The sequence below is a fragment of the Glandiceps talaboti genome, chromosome 1 (assembly GCF_964340395.1).
Source record: "Glandiceps talaboti chromosome 1, keGlaTala1.1, whole genome shotgun sequence".
NCBI lineage: Eukaryota > Metazoa > Hemichordata > Enteropneusta > Spengelidae > Glandiceps > Glandiceps talaboti.
In genome coordinates this window covers 34,688,596-34,713,061 of record NC_135549.1, presented here as the reverse complement: position 1 = coordinate 34,713,061, position 24,466 = coordinate 34,688,596, and the positions used below count along the sequence as shown (strand labels likewise).

General features: G+C 34.6%; 1 protein-coding gene across 4 annotated transcripts in view; it reads right to left on the bottom strand.

Annotated features, from left to right (window-relative positions):
- The window catches only part of LOC144453994 (uncharacterized), a 111,543-nt gene that overhangs the window by 65,234 nt on the left and 21,843 nt on the right, over nt 1–24,466 (bottom strand). For all 4 annotated transcript variants that reach the window (XM_078145401.1, XM_078145384.1, XM_078145410.1 and 1 more), the window contains 4 exons: nt 13,911–14,147; nt 1,763–1,921; nt 916–1,162; nt 78–316 (listed from right to left, as the gene is read on the bottom strand). In XM_078145401.1, coding sequence (XP_078001527.1) covers nt 78–316; nt 916–1,162; nt 1,763–1,921; nt 13,911–14,147 — 882 coding nt within the window. The remainder of the gene's footprint in view (nt 1–77; nt 317–915; nt 1,163–1,762; nt 1,922–13,910; nt 14,148–24,466) is intronic.

The window sequence follows — 24,466 nt, the reverse complement described above, 5'->3', positions numbered from 1 at the left end:
CTTCATACTTGCTGAATTGCAAAACAATACAACCGTGAATCCACACAAATACAGATGCTATAGCCATGATTGCTTACTTGATTTTCCTAAGTAGTCTTGCTAACTCTTTCTCAGCTGGGATGTCATACTCATTCTTGTCAGGCATTTCCAGTATTTTCTGAAGTTCAGCCAAGTGTAACTCCTTTGATTTGTTCTTATTTAGTCTACTAAATCTGAGTGATTTTTTGTCTTTGTCAGTTTTCTTCTTTGGTGGTGGGGGTTTGGACAGTTCCTTGGCTGCCTTGGACTGGAAGGTTTCACCTGTAGCTAGCATACCCTGGTAAAATTACAAAGTAATCAGATTATTATTATTATTATTATTATTATTATTATTATTATTATTGTTATTATTATTAGTCAAATTCGCATATGTCACTTAAAATGATGTACATAATGTTCCATGTGATATTTTGTGTCAGGTTTGAAAGAAATCAGACATTGTCTGAGAAATGACATATTACGGACGGATGGACAGATGGATGGATGGAGACCATTGCAATAGTCCAAGATAACAGATACATGGAGTGAGTTCACAGTTCGCTACATCCAATCTTGCAATAATGACAAAACTTGAATGCCAGCAAACAATCTCAATTTCACAATTAACATACTTTTCAGCCTTAATAAATATTATAATGCTCAAACTTAATTTGCAAGGGAAAATTTCAAAATGAAGTTCTTCTCATTAGCTTGGTCAAAAGTTTCAAACACACGGATTCAGAATTAGGTTTATAACTAAATGTAACTATATTATCTCCTCAATGTTGTAGTCCCAAGGAACTAAAACGTTGAATCTTCAGTGTGTTGTACATCTGTTTTGACAAGCACATTACATTTTGTATTTGTACATGCAGCTCAATATCCGACATAACTTACCCACTCTTCAGCTGTCTTTGGTTCAGACACACCATATATACTTCCTAAGTTGAACTTGGTTGTTTCTTTTTGACAAGTGAAAAGTACTTGCATTTGTTGATGATTGATGCACCTAAAGATCATCTGTTCATTCAATTGGATAATGATAGTGACTGGAAGTTTCTGATGAGGAACTGGCCACTCCCATTTCTTGTTAATTGTTCCATCTGTATCTGCCATGTGACCACCCTTCTCAGTTGCTAAAAACCTAAAAACAAATTCCCCCAAAAAAATAATATTAAAAAATATATGGTTGCCATCCTTGATGTCCGAAGATGGTAAATGAATTATCTATCTTTCACAAAGTGATTGAACTTATATAACTACACTACCGGTATGGTATGACTGTAGTACAATATCTTTGGAATATTACCAAATGTATTACTAACTACACTACCGGTATGGTATGACTGTAGTACAATATCTTTGGAATATTACCAAATATATTATTACTTAAATTAAATCAACAAAGTTCAATGCAATGAAATAATTACAAATTTGATTAACTAAAACTTAAAAGAAAAACACTGTCAATAAACTTCATTTGTACATGACATTTTCACATTTCCCTCAATGTGAAAATAAAACCAAAGCAAGAAAAGTACAGGCCGAGTAAATTTTAAACAACTTCAGAAGTCTCTGCATTTTTTATCCTAGAATTAAATGGAAACCCTGATATTTCTTAATTTCCATTTCTAGAAATAAATACCTAACACTAAATGATAAATTCTTAAAATATATACTTAGATACATTTCACAATCTTTGAACTTATTACCTAAATCTTGAAATCATCTGGTCAATACTTACTTGACTTTGCCATTATCATGATAAATGGTGCCATGACCTGATGGAGTAAACTGGGCCAACAAGGTCATTTCTGGATTGTCTTTATAGATGAGGGTATAGTAACCAGCCTTACCCTCACCACATCTACTGAACAGGATGGCAATACCACCAGATGGATAACTGGAGAAATGCTGTTAAGGAAAGTACATGTATACAGAGAGCTTATCTGTAATATTGTGCAATATGCAAGTCAGTGTTCCATGTAATATAGTGATTCATAGCACCAATAGCTCGTGTAAGGACAACTTTACATTTTATGTGTTATTTTTAAAATGATTATCTATATGCCATTTCATCCCTGTTACCAATGTCATCATTTCACGGTTGCTATAGGCATGGTCTAGATGCTTGGCATTGTTATTCATTACTCATGTCCATTTCTCAGACTGTTTATCCACTTCTTTATTCAGCCCTCTTGTCAGCTGATTGTTTATGGGATGAGATCACCGCATAATTAGAATTCCTTTATGTATGATTTTGATATATTTTATCATGTACCGGTATATCATATATATAATATATAATTATTATATCATTTTTACCATTATTAGTTCCAGTGGGCCTAGGAGGCCCACTTGGAACTCTTAATTTACCTGGTACATAAGTTTTCTTTCTTTCTCGATTTATCACGACACTACCCACAATGCATTGTGGACTCCGCTTAAGAAATCCGGTTTACCTAGGGGGTATATTGGACGTTGAAATCGTGATTGATATTTATTTTATACATGATATTTCATTTGGTAATTGCTGTGAGGCAATGAAAGTCAATAGACAATTGGATGGATCCTATTTCGTCGATCTAATTTTTTTCATTTTATGACATTCAACATAAGCTCTGAGTACTTCCAGAACACACTGCGCTTTCCAGCCATGTGACTTTGTTTTGAAGCAATCGTGTTTACAATCAGAAACATGAAGTCAGCTGCTTATAGCAATCTAGGCATATCAACGACGTTCACATAGGTGGAGATCCCTGGAAACTGAGTATTTTTTTATTAGTATTTTTCTCCTCTTTGTTACATGTGTCAAATGAATTTCCAATGATTGCTGTCCCTGCAAGGCCCACAGATCTGAAACACACATTGTTGACTTCACAGGCCATTCATATAGAAATTTGCCGTTCAATTTTCATGAAACTTTGAATACAGATTTAAAAATACCTAGTGAATTGATGTATGGAAAAATAGTGTCAATGGCACTGAAGCACAACTGTACTGTACAGTTTAAAAAAAATATTTATCCACGTGGTCAGCCATGCTAGGTATAGGTGGTCATTTGGTGAATGAATATCGAGTTGCCTAACCCTGCTGTTATCCTTGTAATAATAATATATATGATCATTTGTCTGTTGCTATGGGCATGGTCATGTTGATAGACATATTTGCATACATTTTTTCAATGTTCATTCACCTGTCTATGAATCCATAGTTATCTTTGCAATATACATGATTATTTGACTGTTGCTATGGGCATGGTCTTGTTGCCAGTCAAATTTACATACACTTTTTGAATGTTTATTCAATTATCTATTAATCCCTGTTGTTATCTTTGCAATATATGTGATCATTTGGCTGTTGCTATGGGCGTGGTGTTGTTGCTATGCACATTTGCATACATTTTCTGAATACTTATTCAATTGTCTATAAATCCATGTTGTCATCTTCACAATATATGTGATTACTTGGATGTTGCTATGGACGTGGTCGTGTTGCTAGGCATATTTCTATACATTTTTAAAAATGTTTATTAATTTGTCTATCAATTCCTGTTATCATTGCGATATACATGATTATTGGCTGTTGCTATGGGCGTGGTCTTGTTGCTAGGCAAATCTACATACATTTTTTGTAGGATTATTCAATTGTCTATTAATCCCTGTTGTTATCTTTGCAATATATGTCATCATTTGGCTGTTTATATGGGCGTGGTCTTGTTGCTAGGCAAATCTACATACATTTTTGGAATGTTTATTCAATTGTCTTTTAATCCCCGTTATTATTTTTGTGAAATACACCACCATTTTGCTGTTGGTATGGGCGTGGTTGCTAGGGCCAATTGTGTCAAAATATTTTGAAGAAAATCTGCAGAATAACACTTCTAGAAACATCTCACCAAGTTTCAGTTCTCACTGACCAAGTACTTTTTGAGACAAATTTTTTACCAAAATTCACATTTGTACACCTAATTTGCATATCACTCATGAGATCACTATGTGCTTAATATTTCTTCATCTATAAACCCTAAGATGCATCCCTTTAAATTTCAGCCCAAAATCTGCTCAGTAGTTTTGAAATTAAAGATTGTTTACCAAAAAGACAGTTTTAGCCCCAATTTGCATATCAAGGATAGAATCATGTCATGAACATTTCTTAATCTAAACACTCCTAAGAATGTTCTCACCAAATTTCAGACCGATCTGTGCAGTAGTTTTTGAGTTAAAGTTTTTTGACTAAAAATCACATTTTTCGACCCAAATCACACCAGTTATAAGATCATTTTGATTTGAATAATTTCCCAACTAGACACCCAAGGTAATACACCCACCAAAGTATCAAGCAGGAAATTTAACCTGCCAAACACAGTATGATCATGGAGGTCTTGATATGACTCTATTTTTCTTTCCCCATAAAATGTGTGACTTCTTATTCTTTGTACAAAGTGTTTTTTTAAATGCCTAAGGATTGTGCATTTAAATAAACCTGTTTTAATCATAGTGTCCAAGATTTAACACATCCTAAGTAATGTCCCCACCAAGTGCCAAGCCAATCGATCTGGCGGTTTTTAACTTTAAGTCGTTCACACACACACACACACACACACACACACACACACACACACGTGCGCGCACACACACTACTTGATGCCTATAGCACTACTGAAAATTACGCCTATAGCACTGTGCTAAAAATTACTGCTTGGTGGAAGCAAAATGCTAGAGAAAAACGTCAAATTTGGTCAAATTTTTGGAAATAAATTCTTCAACATCGTCAAAAAAGTATAACAGACTCATATACCTTTTGATAAAGTGGTGATGCTGTGTCTGATCATTGGTTTTATGTTCAAATTTAATAAGAAAACACTTTTAGTAAATAGTTGGCCATCGTAAATGTACTAGTATATCACGAAGTTCAACCATGTATACAAAATTCCAACATGGCCGGTAATGACCACCAGTTTTAGAAGTCCTCAATAGTAAAGTAAAGTAAGACTCACATATCATGAGATTTCAGCCAGATGTGACACCATACAGGTGTACGCAAAACGTTTTAATGTTTTTCAAATCTACTCGTCTCTGGACATTTAGTTTGAAATAATTGTAGCTTTCCTGAGATAACTAATTGTTATTGTTTGAAATAATTTTAAATAATTTTAGCTTTCATGACAAATCACATGAATAAATTATGCATATGACTCACTGTTTGTAAGGGAATCACAATTCTTGTGCATATTTGACATGTTCAAACAAGCGACCTATCGGTCAGAATAGCTCCGCTGGTTTTTTTTATTTTATTTTTTATTTTGGTGACATGTAGAAGTGGTTCAGTTCTTCAGCTCTTTACTATGCAGTTTTGTTTTAGCGATGCAATAAAGTGGTTAGTGGTTTCATATGATGTCTCACTATAAAACACATTTTACACAGAAGTTGGTAATGTATTGTACTTTTATACCATAGTCACCATTTTATAACAAAAATCTACTGTTATGAAAAATTGCACAAAATCTCAGGGAAAAAATGACTGGGAAATGCACACAAGAAAAAAAAGAAAAAAAGAGGATTTTGAGGTTGGCTATAAATAATTCCAGTGTCTTACAGCTTTAACCCTGGAAAATTTTAATGATGAATGAAATAAACTAGGGATCTAAAATAATTTTGAGGCAATTTCAATTTCAATTTTCTAACAAATTTACCAAGTCAACAACATTCAACTTGTACTAGTTGTAGTAGATATATATATATATATATAGGGAAGAAATGTATTAATCGCCATCTTAGTTTCCGTACGGCGACAATCCCCAAGTACCCGAAAGAGAGTCATTCTCAGCCAACAGGGTTCGACACTGGAGTAAAAGTCACTATCCCACAGGACTAGTAAAATTGATAACGTAGTAGTCCTGCAAAAAATTTGGTGGTCCTATCTTTAAGTGCTTTCGCTTGTTCACTTAGGCTCTTCATCTCTACTTCTAATTCACTTTTCCAAAGCCCATATTTATTTCAAACACTGTTGTAATTGAACTGTCTATTTCGTTGTAGTTGTTTGTGCATCATCAACTCCTTACTGTAATTTTATTCTCTTTTTTATGTTTTGGATCTTCTTCTCTTTTTTTTGTTGCTTTCTGTGAGTAGTTTGTCTTAATTGGGGGGGGGGAGTAATAAGATGTTATGTGGTCTTATTTCTAGCTTAAATACTACATAACATTTCTGGTACACATTGATCTAACTATTGCATTTTTAAAAGACAAAAAATTACCTTCCCATAGAGCAAGTCTTTATAGTGTTGTCCTTAGTGCATATTAGAATGTATTTACAACATAAAAATAAATAAATTTGAAGGTTACCAGCAGTTACAGCAAAATTTTGTTACTAATTACATGTACAAGTCACTTCGTCTATTTTCGTGTCTATGTACTTCCGGGTTGACATAAACGTTAAACGTGATACAGTCGGCCCTATAATTACTAAGAAATGACAAAACCGTTCGCAAAATAAAGTTCAGGATTTTAATTTTTCAAACTGAATACCAAAACATGAACACGGAACACGGAATCGTGTTACTAAGTAAGTTAGCAGTTTCATTGTAGGCTGTAAGTTGTACCGGTAAAAAAAAACGATCATCACATCATGTAGGAAGTACAAAAACATAGAACACGTTGTTTTCTTGCTGAATAAACTCACTGAAATAACAACACGGTCAAATTGCGTCTTCGATTTTGACAGCCACCATTGTTATGATTGAGCTTCACTAGTTCCGTTGAACGTGGCCGGGCGAACGCCGACATCCAATTTGTACAGCGTTTTTACAAAGGGAGCTCGTCAATAACCTACCGAATAATTAACTCAGAAACGTAGTTTAAATACTAACTGATCTAAGAATTACTGTTCAGAAAGACTACGCATCCGTACATAAATACGAATTCATGCGACAAAGATTTCAACTTTACTATTTACTTGTTACAGTGGACTTATTATACACATATCATCGTACAACTAATTTTATTGGCTATAATATTAGCTACATTTGAAAGGTCTCACTTGATTGGCTCATCGTTCGCTATTCCCGTTTTCAAGAGACATTCCGCCAGAATAAAGTGCCACGTAGTACAGCAATGGCGCGAGGTCGTCTGTTGGGCGACTTTCCCACCGGGTGTGCTTTTCGAAAACTACACAACACATGCTTTTATGACACGGAATCATAGAAAATCTACCCCGTTTCCAAACTAATCGTAATTTTATCGCGAATAGACAACCGGAGTTGGTCAAAATAGCAAATTAAAAATCAAATGAATTTTACTATGACCGTGAATTCATCATATAGCCGGTGGTTTGAATTCTGAGCTCCCTGATATACCTATCGAAAAGTCACTATCCCGTCGGACTACCTGCAATGGGCATTTTATTTAGTAACCTTTACTGGTACATGGTCCTTACAGAAAGTTACTAGACTCGCGGGATAGCGGGATAGCGGACCAGCGTGTATGTCGAACCCTTGCCATACGTTACAGCATAGACCCTCCTGGTTACAGTGGTAACACTCGTTCATGTTCGATTACCTTTCATAAATAAAACACAACGAAATGGTTGAAGTGGTCTTTTTTTTAATTTCTTTTCATCACAACAACAAAATCTGCGCGATCAAAAGTGTTGTAAACTAAACCAGAAAGAATTATCGGGCTGGCTAAACTTCCCGATGAACTGGAGTAAGGTCCAAGTCCAAGTAAGCCCCGATAGTACGTGAGAAAATCGTCTCAAACTAGCGATACAACTTTCAAAATATAACTTGACATGTCTTCATTTGTTAGAGTTATACAATTCAAGACGGGGTTTCACTCGAAAACAACAATTCTGTGAATAATGACACTGAACGCAGCGATTTCTCGGACGATGTTACCACTGCACTGTAACGTATGGCTGACAACGACTTGCTTCTGGGTTAGTCCCTCGTGCATCCGGGTACTTGGGATTGTCGTGCATTATTACCACATCGGCAATTTTGACGCTGTAATTTTGCCACCAATATTGATCGTACAAAAACAAAACTCCGTAAATGAACTACAAAGTACTTTCCCTTTCAAAATGTGGTAATTTTAGAAAGAGTATTATCGTTTTTATTGACGACTGACTCTGTCAAAAACACTTCAGTTCAGGCATGGAAGACTTCTCACAATGATCATATACTGGAATGAACCATTCTGTAGGAGGGGTGGTGTGTGAATTGGATTTGAAGTTTACAAACCTTTTTCGAACAAATATTTGTCATTTGGGCGCACAATGCGTAGAATTAAGACTATAGCACATATTACATTGCTTGTTTGACGTCAATAGTGTCTTTTGAAAAGTTGCACTTTACCTAAAGTCTCGCGGACTGATTTCCAATATGGCGTCGGTCATTATGCTCATTAACATATTCATTTTTTTTTCAAATTTCAAAAAAAAAATCATAAAAAATAGAAGAGAAGACGTGCTGACTTGAAATTAACAAATCTAAGTAAGCTACCCCCTGTGCATCAACACACCAGATATCAAAGCAATCTGACTTGAACTTTATGAGGAGTTGATGATAATGTCATTTTTGGAAAAAAAATCATAAAAAATTGAAAATGGCACAGATCAACTTGGCATGAACAAATCTGAATAGCCTCCCCCCAAGGAACATGCACACCAAATATCGAAGTATTCTGGCTGTTACTTTCAGAGAAAATAGTGAAAATATAAAAGTTTGACGGACACCTATGATTCACTCTACTCTCTATACCTCAATACCCACCTATACCTAAAGCTACGCTTTCAGCTTTCGCTGACAGCGGAGCTAATAAAAAGTTCAAAGTCAATCTCGCCCAAAATACTTCATGCTTTGTCGGATTACATCAGAATCAGTTGTGATTGCTACCCAATTACTTTAAGTTTTCTTCATGAAAGTTTTGTATGGAATTTCTCACTGACACCTGCTTTGCTTGCAAATGCTAATTAGTTTAGCAGTTATTTCAACAGTAATTCTTAATCTCATCATTATTTGATAAATAATTGATGGTTTTATTATTACTTCGTATTTATCTAATGAACATTTCACTATTATTTGATGATGATACGATTATTTAAATATTATTTTATCATTGAGTTTTATCCTTATTATGTAGTTATTTAATTGATATTTCATCATTATTTGACGATGTTATCCATGATATCATTATCTGATAATTAATTGATATTTCATCATTATTTGATGATGTTATCCATATCATTATCTGATAATTAATTGATATTTCATCATTATTTGACGATGTTATCCATATCATTATCTGATAATTAATTGATATTTCATCATTATTTAACGATGTTATCCATATCATTATCTGATAATTAATTGATATTTCATCATTATTTGACGATGTTATCCATGATATCATTATCTGATAATTAATTGATATTTCATCATTATTTGACGATGTTATCCATATCATTATCTGATAATTAATTGATGTTTCATCATTATTTGACGATATTATCCATGATATCATTATCTGATAATTAATTGATGTTTCATCATTATTTGACGATGTTATCCATGATATCATTATCTGATAATTAATTGATGTTTCATCATTATTTAACGATGTTATCCATATCATTATCTGATAATTAATTGATATTTCATCATTATTTGACGATGTTATCCATGATATCATTATCTGATAATTAATTGATGTTTCATCATTATTTGACGATGTTATCCATGATATCATTATCTGATAATTAATTGATGTTTCATCATTATTTGACGATGTTATCCATGATATCATTATCTGATAATTAATTGATATTTCATCATTATTTGGCGATGTTATCCATATCATTATCTGATAATTAATCGATATTTCATCATTATTTGACGATGTTATCCATGATATCATTATCTGATAATTAATCGATATTTCATCATTATTTGACGATGTTATCCATGATATCATTATCTGATAATTAATCGATGTTTCATCATTATTTGACGATGTTATCCGTGATATCATTATCTGATAATTAATTGATATTTCATCATTATTTGACGATGTTATCCATATCATTATCTGATAATTAATCGATGTTTCATCATTATTTGACAGTTATCCGTGATATCATTATCTGATAATTAATTGATATTTCATCATTATTTGACAATGTTATCCATATCATTATCTGATAATTAATCGATGTTTCATCATTATTTGACGGTTATCCGTGATATCATTATCTGATAATTAATTGATATTTCATCATTATTTGACGATGTTATCCATGATATCATTATCTGATAATTAATTGATATTTCATCATTATTTGACGATGTTATCCATGATATCATTATCTGATAATTAATTGATATTTCATCATTATTTGACGATGTTATCCATGATATCATTATCTGATAATTAATTGATATTTCATCATTATTTGACGATGTTATCCATGATATCATTATCTGATAATTAATCGATGTTTCATCATTATTTAACGATGTTATCCATGATATCATTATCTGATAATTAATTGATGTTTCATCATTATTTAACGATGTTATCCATATCATTATCTGATAATTAATTGATGTTTCATCATTATTTAACGATGTTATCCATGATATCATTATCTGATAATTAATTGATATTTCATCATTATTTGACGATGTTATCCATGATATCATTATCTGATAGTTAATCGATATTTCATCATTATTTGACGATGTTATCCATGATATCATTATCTGATAATTAATTGATATTTCATCATTATTTGACGATGTTATCCATATCATTATCTGATAATTAATTGATATTTCATCATTATTTGATGTTATCCATGTTATCATTATTTGATAATTAATTGACGTTTCATTATTAATTCGTATTTATTTAATGAACATTTCATTATTATTTGACAAAGTTACAAACATTAATTTATGTTTTTATCCTTTTTGTAGTTATTTAATCATTCTTTGATAATGATATCATTATTTCATCAAGGTTTTGATGATATTGTTGTTATGTTATCATTAATTGGCAGCTTTATCATTATTTGTATATCTCCGATGATATCACTGTCATGAACAATTCTACATCTACTCATCCCGAAATAATTAAATCCCTACCAAATTTCAGACTTATCTGACAAGTAAAAAAAGAAAGCAGCCAATGTGGCGACATAAAAAAGTATTAAAGCATATCAAGAAAAATTACCATGCATGGAAGAAATACACCTGTACTATAGACAATAGAGAGAGACTCTATTGTCTATGCCTGTACTAAAGACTATAATGATTTCCAAGCATATAAACAATCCTAAGTACAAGTGAATACTATTAGACAAGTTCATCGTGCTAATGCCAGTTTGAAAAGAAGTTAAGTGAAAACATAAAAAAGGATTCAAAGAGCTTCTATGCATATACACGAAGAAAGCAAAAAACAAAGGACTCCTTTGTCCATTGAAGGACCAAACTGGAAATGTTTTAGAATTGGACTGGCAGCAGAGACACTAAATGCATTTTTTAGTTTAGTCTTTACCCAGGAAGCTAGGGACAGTTTTACACAACCAGAACTTCTTCTAGATGATTAGAATGATTGGCTATCACAATTTGATATTTCTACAGAGGATGTATACAACCAACTCATCAAATTGAACTCAAGCAAAATGCCAGGTCCTGAAAACATACAAGGAAGGAAGTATTCCAAAGTATGGAGACAGGCAAATGTGACTCCAATTTACAAAAAAGAACCAAAACACCATGTTGGTAACTACAGGCCAGTAAGTCTCACATGTATTCTGTGTAAAGTATTGGAAACATTGATAAGAAATGCCATGGTAGAACACTTAGAGAACCACTCACTCATCAAAAATAGTCAGTATGGGTTCACCAAAGGTAAATCATGTGTGTCAAATTTGTTGGTGTTCTTTGAATTTGTAACAAAATCAGTGGATGAAGGAAACCCAATAGACATAGCATAGTTTACATAGACTTTAGTAAGGCCTTTGATAAGGTTCCTCATGCAAGACTAGTTTCAAAGCTACAAGCACATGGAGTAACAGGGAAGATCAGTTTTTGGATTCAGAACTGGTTACTGACAGATCACAGCGTACAGTACTAAATGGAAATGCATCTAAGTGGTCAGCTGTCACCAGTGGTGTACCCCAAGGATCTGTACTAGGACCCATTTTATTTTTCATAGTATACATCAATGACATTGATGATGTAGTACAGTCTTACATACTGAAATTTGCAGATGATACCAAGCTGTGTACAACCGTTAGCTCTCAGGCTGATTGTGACAATTTTTAAGATGATTTGAACAGATTAACTACACGAGCTGAAGACTGGCAAATGTCTTCTAACGTGGGCAAATGTAAGGTAATTACGCACATTGGTTCATCAAATCAGTCTCACAATTACACCATGAATGATAAACCATTGAATTCAGTCACAGAAGAAAGGGATTGGGTGTATTGATTCAGAACTCATTGAAAACCAGTCATCATTGTACAGCTGCAACTAAAAAGCAAACAGGACTCTGGGTATCATCAAACAGAAAATTTCACACAAATCAAAATTTGTCATCATGAAGTAGTTCAACTCTTTAGTCAGACCACACATCAAATATGCCATCCAGTTTTGGAACCCACACTACAAAAAAAATTCAGGTTATGCAGATAGACTGAGGACACTTAATATAAGGTTCCACTTTGGAAGAAAGAAGGTGGAGAGGCGACTTGATTCAAATGTTTCGTTTAATCAAGGGATTTGATAAAAGTGACTATGAGCTATTATTTAAGCCTTACCAAACCAACAGGACAAGAGGACACTCACTAAAACTTGAAAAATCTAGTCAGACTGGATATTACGAAATATTTCTTCTCTCAGCACGTCATATCTCAATCGAACAAATTACCAGAGCACATCATCCAAGTCAAAACTCTTGTGGACTTTAACATTAGAATAAACCAGTACATGATACACTTGGTGAGTTATCTAAAGGATGCCAAACATATGTATACTGTTGTGGACGTTAAAATTAGACTGGACCAGTACATGAACACTACAAGGGATTATATGAGCCTTTGAGGCTTTCTTCCCTGTCTTGCCATGGTTAATTTACAACCATGGCAATCATGTTAAATCATGTCAAAGTACTTGCTGAGGTAAGTAATTTACCAACCAGATTTTAATTGAATGCCTTCCATAAGGGCAAAGTCTTTAGATTTTCACTCCTACACACAATAATTGTTGGAATGCAACAGATCACATGTGATTAGATATGTTTGAAGTATGTACCAAATTATATTGAATTTGAAGTATGCATTTTGAAGAAATAGCCTAATTACTGGAAACAATTATGCAAATTACTCATTAAGACTTTAAGAGCTACTAACATCAATATGCTTTATGAGATGTTCACCCTGGTGTCACAAATGTATTAGAACTTGAAGCTTGCAAACTTTATATATAGCCTAATAGGCTGAAAATCATTAATTATCCAAATTACCCATGGCATTAAAACTGAAAGCGACACATCAACAAGTTTTTATATTTGAAGTATGTACTAAATTATACTTAAGATATAGTCTAAGATTACCAAAAATCATTAAATAAGCAAATAAGTCATCATTAAAACTACAAGCTACATTGTATATTACCACATTTGACATATTTCATATGAAGATAATCAACATTGATACTATTTGACATCCAGCAGATCTAATGAATATTTGCAGGACATAAACTTGATAATTAGAACTTGCTCAGTAACAACAGCCAACCATCATTTTTTATGAAAACACAATGTATTAACAAGTACCAAACAAACAAAACACATGTAAAATAAACATGAAAAGATTACCAAAGGATACTAGACAGTACTGGTGCCATCAGGAAGAGTTGTTAAAAACTTTTGATAAGTGTCGTGTTCCACAATAATTGGTATTTTAGGTGGTGCTAACCGACTTGATGAAGCTGTACATTTGCTACTTGTTGACATCTTTTTAGTTGTGTATTTCATCATGGCTTCTCTCTTGGTATCACCATAGTAACGATTCACCAATGCTTTGTCATTTCCAAGTTGCTTGGCTTTGACTTGGTTGTCTTGTCTAGAGTCAAAATACAACAGATAAAGGCAAGACGATTGTGAAAAACATAACACAATATTGTTCAATATAAAACATACTTGTTGTAGTGGAGTCTAGTTATGAAGTGACTACTTAGTTTGTAGTAGTAGAGACTAGTTATGAAGTGACTATTTAGCATGTAGTAGTAGAGTCTAGTTATGAAGTGACTACTTAGCTTGTAGTAGTAGAGTCTAGTTATGAAGTGACTATTTAGCATGTAGTAGTAGAGACTAGTTATGAAGTGACTATTTAGCTTGTAGTAGTAGAGTCTAGTTATGAAGTGACTACTTAGCTTGTAGTAGTAGAGACTAGTTATGAAGTGACTACTTAGCTTGTTGTAGTGGAGACTAGTTATGAAGTGACTACTTAGCTTGTAGTAGTAGAGTCTAGTTATGAAGTGACTACTAATAGTTTGTTGTAGTGGAGACTTGTTATGAAGTGACTACTTAGTTTGTAGTAGTGGAGTCTAGTTATGAAGTGACTACTTAGCATGTAGTAGTAGAGTCTAGTTATGAAGTGACTACTTAGCTTGTAGTAGTAGAGTCTAGTTATGAAGTGACTACTTAGTTTGTAGTAGTAGAGACTAGTTATGAAGTGACTACTTAGCTTGTTGTAGTGGAGACTAGTTATGAAGTGACTACTTAGCTTGTAGTAGTAGAGTCTAGTTATGAAGTGACTACTTAGCTTGTAGTAGTAGAGTCTAGTTATGAAGTGACTACTTAGCTTGTAGTAGTAGAGTCTAGTTATGAAGTGACTACTTAGCTTGTAGTAGTAGAGTCTAGTTATGAAGTGACTACTTAGTTTGTAGTAGTAGAGACTAGTTATGAAGTGACTACTTAGCTTGTTGTAGTGGAGACTAGTTATGAAGTGACTACTTAGCTTGTAGTAGTAGAGTCTAGTTATGAAGTGACTACTAATAGTTTGTTGTAGTGGAGACTTGTTATGAAGTGACTACTTAGTTTGTAGTAGTGGAGTCTAGTTATGAAGTGACTACTTAGCATGTAGTAGTAGAGTCTAGTTATGAAGTGACTACTTAGCTTGTAGTAGTAGAGTCTAGTTATGAAGTGACTACTTAGTTTGTAGTAGTAGAGTCTAGTTATGAAGTGACTACTTAGCTTGTAGTAGTAGAGTCTAGTTATGAAGTGACTACTTAGCTTGTAGTAGTAGAGTCTAGTTATGAAGTGACTACTTAGCTTGTAGTAGTAGAGTCTAGTTATGAAGTGACTACTTAGCTTGTAGTAGTAGAGACTAGTTATGAAGTGACTACTTAGCATGTAGTAGTAGAGTCTAGTTATGAAGTGACTACTTAGTTTGTAGTAGTAGAGTCTAGTTATGAAGTGACTACTTAGCTTGTAGTAGTAGAGTCTAGTTATGAAGTGACTACTTAGTTTGTAGTAGTAGAGTCTAGTTATGAAGTGACTACTTAGTTTGTAGTAGTAGAGACTAGTTATGAAGTGACTACTTAGTTTGTAGTAGTAGAGACTAGTTATGAAGTGACTACTTAGTTTGTAGTAGTAGAGTCTAGTTATGAAGTGACTACTTAGCATGTAGTAGTAGAGTCTAGTTATGAAGTGACTACTTAGCATGTAGTAGTAGAGACTAGTTATGAAGTGACTACTTAGCTTGTTGTAGTGGAGACTAGTTATGAAGTGACTACTTAGCTTGTAGTAGTAGAGTCTAGTTATGAAGTGACTACTTAGCTTGTAGTAGTAGAGTCTAGTTATGAAGTGACTACTTAGCTTGTAGTAGTAGAGTCTAGTTATGAAGTGACTACTTAGTTTGTAGTAGTGGAGTCTAGTTATGAAGTGACTACTTAGCTTGTAGTAGTAGAGTCTAGTTATGAAGTGACTACTTAGCTTGTAGTAGTAGAGTCTAGTTATGAAGTGACTACTTAGCTTGTAGTAGTAGAGTCTAGTTATGAAGTGACTATTTAGCATGTAGTAGTAGAGACTAGTTATGAAGTGACTACTTAGCTTGTAGTAGTAGAGACTAGTTATGAAGTGACTACTTAGCTTGTAGTAGTAGAGTCTAGTTATGAAGTGACTACTTAGCTTGCAGTAGTAGAGACTAGTTATGAAGTGACTACTTAGCTTGTAGTAGTAGAGACTAGTTATGAAGTGACTATTTAGCTTGTAGTAGTAGAGTCTAGTTATGAAGTGACTATTTAGCATGTAGTAGTAGAGACTAGTTATGAAGTGACTACTTAGCTTGTTGTAGTGGAGACTAGTTATGAAGTGACTACTTAGCTTGTAGTAGTAGAGTCTAGTTATGAAGTGACTACTAATAGTTTGTTGTAGTGGAGACTAGTTATGAAGTGACTACTTAGTTTGTAGTAGTAGAGACTAGTTATGAAGTGACTACTTAGCTTGTAGTAGTAGAGTCTAGTTATGAAGTGACTATTAATAGTGTGTTGTAGTGGAGACTTGTTGTGAAGTGACTACTTAGTTTGTAGTAGTGGAGTCTAGTTATGAAGTGACTACTTAGCATGTAGTAGTAGAGTCTAGTTATGAAGTGACTATTTAGCTTGTAGTAGTAGAGACTAGTTATGAAGTGACTACTTAGCTTGTAGTAGTAGAGTCTAGTTATGAAGTGACTACTTAGCATGTAGTAGTAGAGTCTAGTTATGAAGTGACTACTTAGCTTGTTGTAGTAGAGTCTAGTTATGAAGTGACTACTTAGCATGTAGTAGTAGAGTCTAGTTATGAAGTGACTACTTAGCATGTAGTAGTAGAGTCTAGTTATGAAGTGACTACTTAGCATGTAGTAGTAGAGACTAGTTATGAAGTGACTACTTAGTTTGTAGTAGTAGAGTAGTTTTGAAGTGACTACTTAGCTTGTAGTAGTAGAGTCTAGTTATGAAGTGACTATTTAGCATGTAGTAGTAGAGTCTAGTTATGAAGTGACTATTTAGCATGTAGTAGTAGAGACTAGTTATGAAGTGACTACTTAGCTTGTAGTAGTAGAGACTAGTTATGAAGTGACTACTTAGCTTGTAGTAGTAGAGTCTAGTTATGAAGTGACTACTTAGCTTGTAGTAGTAGAGACTAGTTATGAAGTGACTACTTAGCTTGTAGTAGTAGAGTCTAGTTATGAAGTGACTATTTAGCTTGTAGTAGTAGAGTCTAGTTATGAAGTGACTATTTAGCATGTAGTAGTAGAGACTAGTTATGAAGTGACTACTTAGCTTGTTGTAGTGGAGACTAGTTATGAAGTGACTACTTAGCTTGTAGTAGTAGAGTCTAGTTATGAAGTGACTACTAATAGTTTGTTGTAGTGGAGACTAGTTATGAAGTGACTACTTAGCTTGTAGTAGTAGAGACTAGTTATGAAGTGACTACTTAGCTTGTAGTAGTAGAGTCTAGTTATGAAGTGACTATTTAGCATGTAGTAGTAGAGTCTAGTTATGAAGTGACTACTTAGCTTGTAGTAGTAGAGTCTAGTTATGAAGTGACTACTTAGTTTGTAGTAGTAGAGTCTAGTTATGAAGTGACTATTTAGCATGTAGTAGTAGAGTCTAGTTATGAAGTGACTACTTAGCTTGTTGTAGTGGAGACTAGTTATGAAGTGACTACTTAGCTTGTAGTAGTAGAGTCTAGTTATGAAGTGACTACTAATAGTTTGTTGTAGTAGAGACTAGTTATGAAGTGACTACTTAGCTTGTAGTAGTAGAGACTAGTTATGAAGTGACTACTTAGCTTGTAGTAGTAGAGACTAGTTATGAAGTGACTATTTAGCTTGTAGTAGTAGAGTCTAGTTATGAAGTGACTATTTAGCATGTAGTAGTAGAGACTAGTTATGAAGTGACTACTTAGCTTGTTGTAGTGGAGACTAGTTATGAAGTGACTACTTAGCTTGTAGTAGTAGAGTCTAGTTATGAAGTGACTACTAATAGTTTGTTGTAGTGGAGACTAGTTATGAAGTGACTACTTAGTTTGTAGTAGTAGAGACTAGTTATGAAGTGACTATTTAGCTTGTAGTAGTAGAGTCTAGTTATGAAGTGACTATTTAGCATGTAGTAGTAGAGACTAGTTATGAAGTGACTACTTAGCTTGTTGTAGTGGAGACTAGTTATGAAGTGACTACTTAGCTTGTAGTAGTAGAGTCTAGTTATGAAGTGACTACTAATAGTTTGTTGTAGTGGAGACTAGTTATGAAGTGACTACTTAGTTTGTAGTAGTAGAGACTAGTTATGAAGTGACTACTTAGCTTGTAGTAGTAGAGTCTAGTTATGAAGTGACTATTAATAGTTTGTTGTAGTGGAGACTTGTTATGAAGTGACTACTTAGTTTGTAGTAGTGGAGTCTAGTTATGAAGTGACTACTTAGCATGTAGTAGTAGAGTCTAGTTATGAAGTGACTACTTAGTTTGTAGTAGTAGAGTCTAGTTATGAAGTGACTACTTAGCTTGTTGTAGTAGAGACTAGTTATGAAGTGACTATTTAGCTTGCAGTAGTAGAGACTAGTTATGAAGTGACTACTTAGTTTGTAGTAGTAGAGTCTAGTTATGAAGTGACTACTTAGTTTGTAGTAGTAGAGTCTAGTTATGAAGTGACTATTTAGCTTGCAGTAGTAGAGACTAGTTATGAAGTGACTACTTAGCTTGTAGTAGTAGAGTCTAGTTATGAAGTGACTACTTAGTTTGTAGTAGTGGAGTCTAGTTATGAAGTGACTACTTAGCATGTAGTAGTAGAGTCTAGTTATGAAGTGACTACTTAGTTTGTAGTAGTAGAGTCTAGTTATGAAGTGACTACTTAGCTTGTAGTAGTAGAGTCTAGTTATGAAGTGACTACTTAGTTTGTAGTAGTAGAGTCTAGTTATGAAGTGACTACTTAGCATGTAGTAGTAGAGTCTAGTTATGAAGTGACTACTTAGTTTGTAGTAGTGGAGTCTAGTTATGAAGTGACTACTTAGCTTGCAGTAGTAGAGACTAGTTATGAAGTGACTATTTAGCTTGTAGTAGTAGAGTCTAGTTATGAAGTGACTATTTAGCTTGTAGTAGTAGAGTCTAGTTATGAAGTGACTACTTAGTTTGTAGTAGTAGAGTCTAGTTATGAAGTGACTACTTAGTTTGTAGTAGTAGAGTCTAGTTATGAAGTGACTACTTAGCTTGTAGTAGTAGAGTCTAGTTATGAAGTGACTACTTAGCATGTAGTAGTAGAGTCTAGTTATGAAGTGACTACTTAGCTTGTTGTAGTAGAGTCTAGTTATGAAGTGACTACTTAGCATGTAGTAGTAGAGTCTAGTTATGAAGTGACTACTTAGCATGTAGTAGTAGAGTCTAGTTATGAAGTGACTACTTAGCATGTAGTAGTAGAGACTAGTTATGAAGTGACTACTTAGTTTGTAGTAGTAGAGTAGTTTTGAAGTGACTACTTAGCTTGTAGTAGTAGAGTCTAGTTATGAAGTGACTATTTAGCATGTAGTAGTAGAGTCTAGTTATGAAGTGACTATTTAGCATGTAGTAGTAGAGACTAGTTATGAAGTGACTACTTAGCTTGTAGTAGTAGAGACTAGTTATGAAGTGACTACTTAGCTTGTAGTAGTAGAGTCTAGTTATGAAGTGACTACTTAGCTTGTAGTAGTAGAGACTAGTTATGAAGTGACTACTTAGCTTGTAGTAGTAGAGTCTAGTTATGAAGTGACTATTTAGCTTGTAGTAGTAGAGTCTAGTTATGAAGTGACTATTTAGCATGTAGTAGTAGAGACTAGTTATGAAGTGACTACTTAGCTTGTTGTAGTGGAGACTAGTTATGAAGTGACTACTTAGCTTGTAGTAGTAGAGTCTAGTTATGAAGTGACTACTAATAGTTTGTTGTAGTGGAGACTAGTTATGAAGTGACTACTTAGCTTGTAGTAGTAGAGACTAGTTATGAAGTGACTACTTAGCTTGTAGTAGTAGAGTCTAGTTATGAAGTGACTATTTAGCATGTAGTAGTAGAGTCTAGTTATGAAGTGACTACTTAGCTTGTAGTAGTAGAGTCTAGTTATGAAGTGACTACTTAGCTTGTAGTAGTAGAGTCTAGTTATGAAGTGACTACTTAGCTTGTAGTAGTAGAGTCTAGTTATGAAGTGACTATTTAGCATGCAGTAGTAGAGTCTAGTTATGAAGTGACTATTTAGCATGTAGTAGTAGAGACTAGTTATGAAGTGACTACTTAGCTTGTAGTAGTAGAGACTAGTTATGAAGTGACTACTTAGTTTGTAGTAGTAGAGACTAGTTATGAAGTGACTACTTAGCTTGTAGTAGTAGAGTCTAGTTATGAAGTGACTACTAATAGTTTGTTGTAGTGGAGACTAGTTATGAAGTGACTATTTAGCTTGTAGTAGTAGAGTCTAGTTATGAAGTGACTACTAATAGTTTGTTGTAGTGGAGACTAGTTATGAAGTGACTACTTAGCTTGTAGTAGTAGAGACTAGTTATGAAGTGACTACTTAGCTTGTAGTAGTAGAGTCTAGTTATGAAGTGACTACTAATAGTTTGTTGTAGTGGAGACTAGTTATGAAGTGACTACTTAGTTTGTAGTAGTAGAGTCTAGTTATGAAGTGACTACTTAGTTTGTAGTAGTAGAGACTAGTTATGAAGTGACTACTTAGCTTGTAGTAGTAGAGTCTAGTTATGAAGTGACTACTAATAGTTTGTTGTAGTGGAGACTAGTTATGAAGTGACTACTTAGTTTGTAGTAGTAGAGTCTAGTTATGAAGTGACTATTTAGCTTGCAGTAGTAGAGACTAGTTATGAAGTGACTACTTAGCATGTAGTAGTAGAGTCTAGTTATGAAGTGACTACTTAGCTTGTAGTAGTAGAGACTAGTTATGAAGTGACTACTTAGCTTGTAGTAGTAGAGACTAGTTATGAAGTGACTACTTAGCTTGTAGTAGTAGAGTCTAGTTATGAAGTGACTACTTAGCTTGTAGTAGTAGAGTCTAGTTATGAAGTGACTACTTAGCTTGTAGTAGTAGAGACTAGTTATGAAGTGACTACTTAGCTTTCATATGAATCTCTCAGAAATCAGCATCACGACATTGTGTCATATGTTAGACAATTATTACATGTATGTCAATGAAAAAATGCTCTGAAAATGAGAATTTTTCAATAAGTATAAAGCTTACATACTGATTTCTATAAATAAGATCCTATTAAGGATACATATGGTGAATGTCACATGGTTTACCACCTGTTGATGCATAATAATATTTGTTCTAAAATCCTTGTAACACATTACACAGTGAAATGTTGAACATGAAAAGCGTGGACGGGGTAACAAATGCTACCATTTACAATTTGACTGGAACAGCACCACTCAGAAGGTCAGGACCCATCATCTCAAATTCATAGGTCATATACTGGTACTTCGCCTGCCTGATAAGGAGTCTGTTAAAGAGTATTCCGTCTACATCCCAAACCATGGAAAGCGGAAACATGGGTGACAACGGACCTTGTTTCTGGAGTATATCAAGTGTCTCCTGGGGTATGTGGATGGCATATTAAACCAAAAACAACTGACAGCAATGGCCCAGGATCACTGCAGCTGGAGGAAACTTGTGGTCACCTGCTCCGCAGCCAAATGATGATACAGTGAAATCCAAGGCAGAGCAAACTTAAAAGGGCAATAAAACATACATACATGTACCGGTATACTATATTGTGCTTTGGAATGTACAAAATGTATGCCAGGTGTCTCATGTCTCAGAAAGGGCATTAAAAGCCCCAACAAAATGTCTTTGAATTATATTTACTCAACTGCAAAAAAAAATAGTGAAGTAAAACAATGTAACACATACATGTACACATGTAGGCCGTGGTGATGACAGACATGCTGGGAATTGTGTATTTGTCTTGCAACACTCAGTACAATACAAAATACATTGTCAAACATTTAATAATCATGGTAACAGTCCTACTTTGCTGGGGCCTTGTAAAGTTGATGTACATTATATAACTTTTTATCTATGCATGGGGTACGTGTTCCAATACATAGATTCTCCTTCATGAATATTTAAAGAACTTCACATTCTACAGTTACCATTTCTTGCCACATTAGTCCCTTGTTATTAATTATTCATCCTAGGATAGGACAAACAAATCAATTAGAATTAACAAAACAATTCTTCCATCCCATCAAGAATACAAATTATCCATTTCACATCACAATAATATAATATGACATGGAAACTAATTGTCTTGCGTACAAATGTACATGTGTATGTAAAATTGTTTGATAATGGTCAATGAAATGTTATTTCCCCCAAGGAGTGTTTTGAGCTCTCATATAGCGACTTTCATCCTTTGGTTATCTGTGTGTGATGCATTACTCTTTTCAATCAATAGTATCTACAATATCTGTTACTTTTTGACAAATGTTCATAATTTCATATGCTAAGATATTTATGAATCTGTAGTTTCTGAAGGGATACATATTTTTGTTAGTGTATACTTACATGGATACTCATCATTTGTAGGCACCCCAGCTCCAACCTTACACATGGTAGGGCGATTCTTTTGGGCCACCTGAGGTGTCCACCTTATAACCTTATAATGTCTTAAACACTGGTTTTTATCCTGTCCCGGATGGACAATTTTAGGTATTCCCAAGAGAAAAGGAAAAAATGTGCCACTGCTGGGGAAGGAGGTGGATCGTGCTGAGTATCCAGATAAGTATACACTACAAAAATATGTTTCCCTTTGGAAACTACACTTTTGTCATGCATACTTACCTGGATACGTTATAGGCACAGAGTACCTAAACACAGCACAAAAAGAAAGGTGACAGGAAGGGCACCAACAAGATTGGACATAAAGACTCTTCTCTTTGGGGACATTGAAAACACGATGATAGAAATTTGAAGGTACAACAGCCTCTGTATAGGCAAAGACACTCAGTGGACCTGAGCCTGAGAGGCTACCACCGGTCCTAGCTAAAATATACCACCTGCAGCCTCTAGGGGCAATTCCAGAGGTAAAAGGAAGTGAATGTATAATGGGATCTCAAACGGACAGCCTCCATAATGTCCTGCAAGGAGAACCCTGAATAATGGGCTCATGAAGTGGTCACTACCCTAACGTATTGGCTTTTACCCCAGCCACCTTTTTTTTAAAACCCGGTCACCTTTGCCTGCCATTTGGTGACACAACTGGATGGTCTTTACAAGCCATGCAGAGATGGTCTTATTGTAAATCCCAGAAGGGAGAGATTGGCCTAATTAGGGAATGAACAATCTCTTCCTGGTACCTGATTGATTTGGTAATGTCAAGGTACAAGTGGAGAGGTCCTGACTGGGCAAGGGAGCCTGCCAGGTAGGCTACTGACTGGTTATGCCTTAATACATATTTGTTCAGGGCAGGCATGCTATTTGGTTCTTAGCCAGGAAATTGACATGTGCGATTAACATGACTCAAGTGGTAGCAAGAGAAACATGTATCCCTCCTGAATGCTGAAGGCATGAAATTCACTGAGGCGGAGTCTTGTAGTTAAGGCTAAAACAAACAACGTCCATTGACCATTTTGAGCACTGATTGGTTTATGGGCTCATGGGAGGGCCTGCAAATACCTGCAAAACCCCGAAAAGGCTCCAAGGAACTGCTAGCTTTATTACAGGGGATATTTTAATGGTACCAACAGTGCATCTTTAGCTAGTTCCTGGGGGTTTGGACATGGAGTTAGACTGGAACACTGTCTCGTGAGGGCACTATTTGTTGAGGCTACTGTGTTTCGGGACATTGCATTTGCGATGAAATTGCGCCTGCCTGTTAAGTGAACTGCTCTAACTCTCTGAAAGCATCATAGCAGGAGTTCCCCCCCCCCCCCCTACTAGGGAACAAAGGGTGAATGAGAGTATATAGGTACCCCTTGACAGTTGACATAAGACACCACCATTGCATTGTACTGTCTGTGGCTGCATGTGTATCATACATGTAAGGTGTTTCAAGCCAAACAGTTTTCATCTCTAACCAATTGATGTGTTGGAGAGAGTCCTGCTGGGACCACGTCCCTGCCTTGCTTTGAATAGGCAGGTCAGACGTACGTACACAACATAAACCCTGACATTGACAAGACAATATCTCTGCTTTGAAAAGTCAGATTTTTATGAATAAAACATCTTTTTGTTCACATTTAAAAGGTCAATATTTCTGTTAAAATAATTTTTAGTAAAGTTTGGAAGCAATCCGACAAAAAATACCTTAAAAATGACATTTATTCAACTGTGCACTGCGGTAAAAATTGGCCGTTTTCACTTCCTCACTTCATTTTCAAAGTGCAGGGGACTGTGTCACCTGACCTACACACATGACCCCTTATTTGA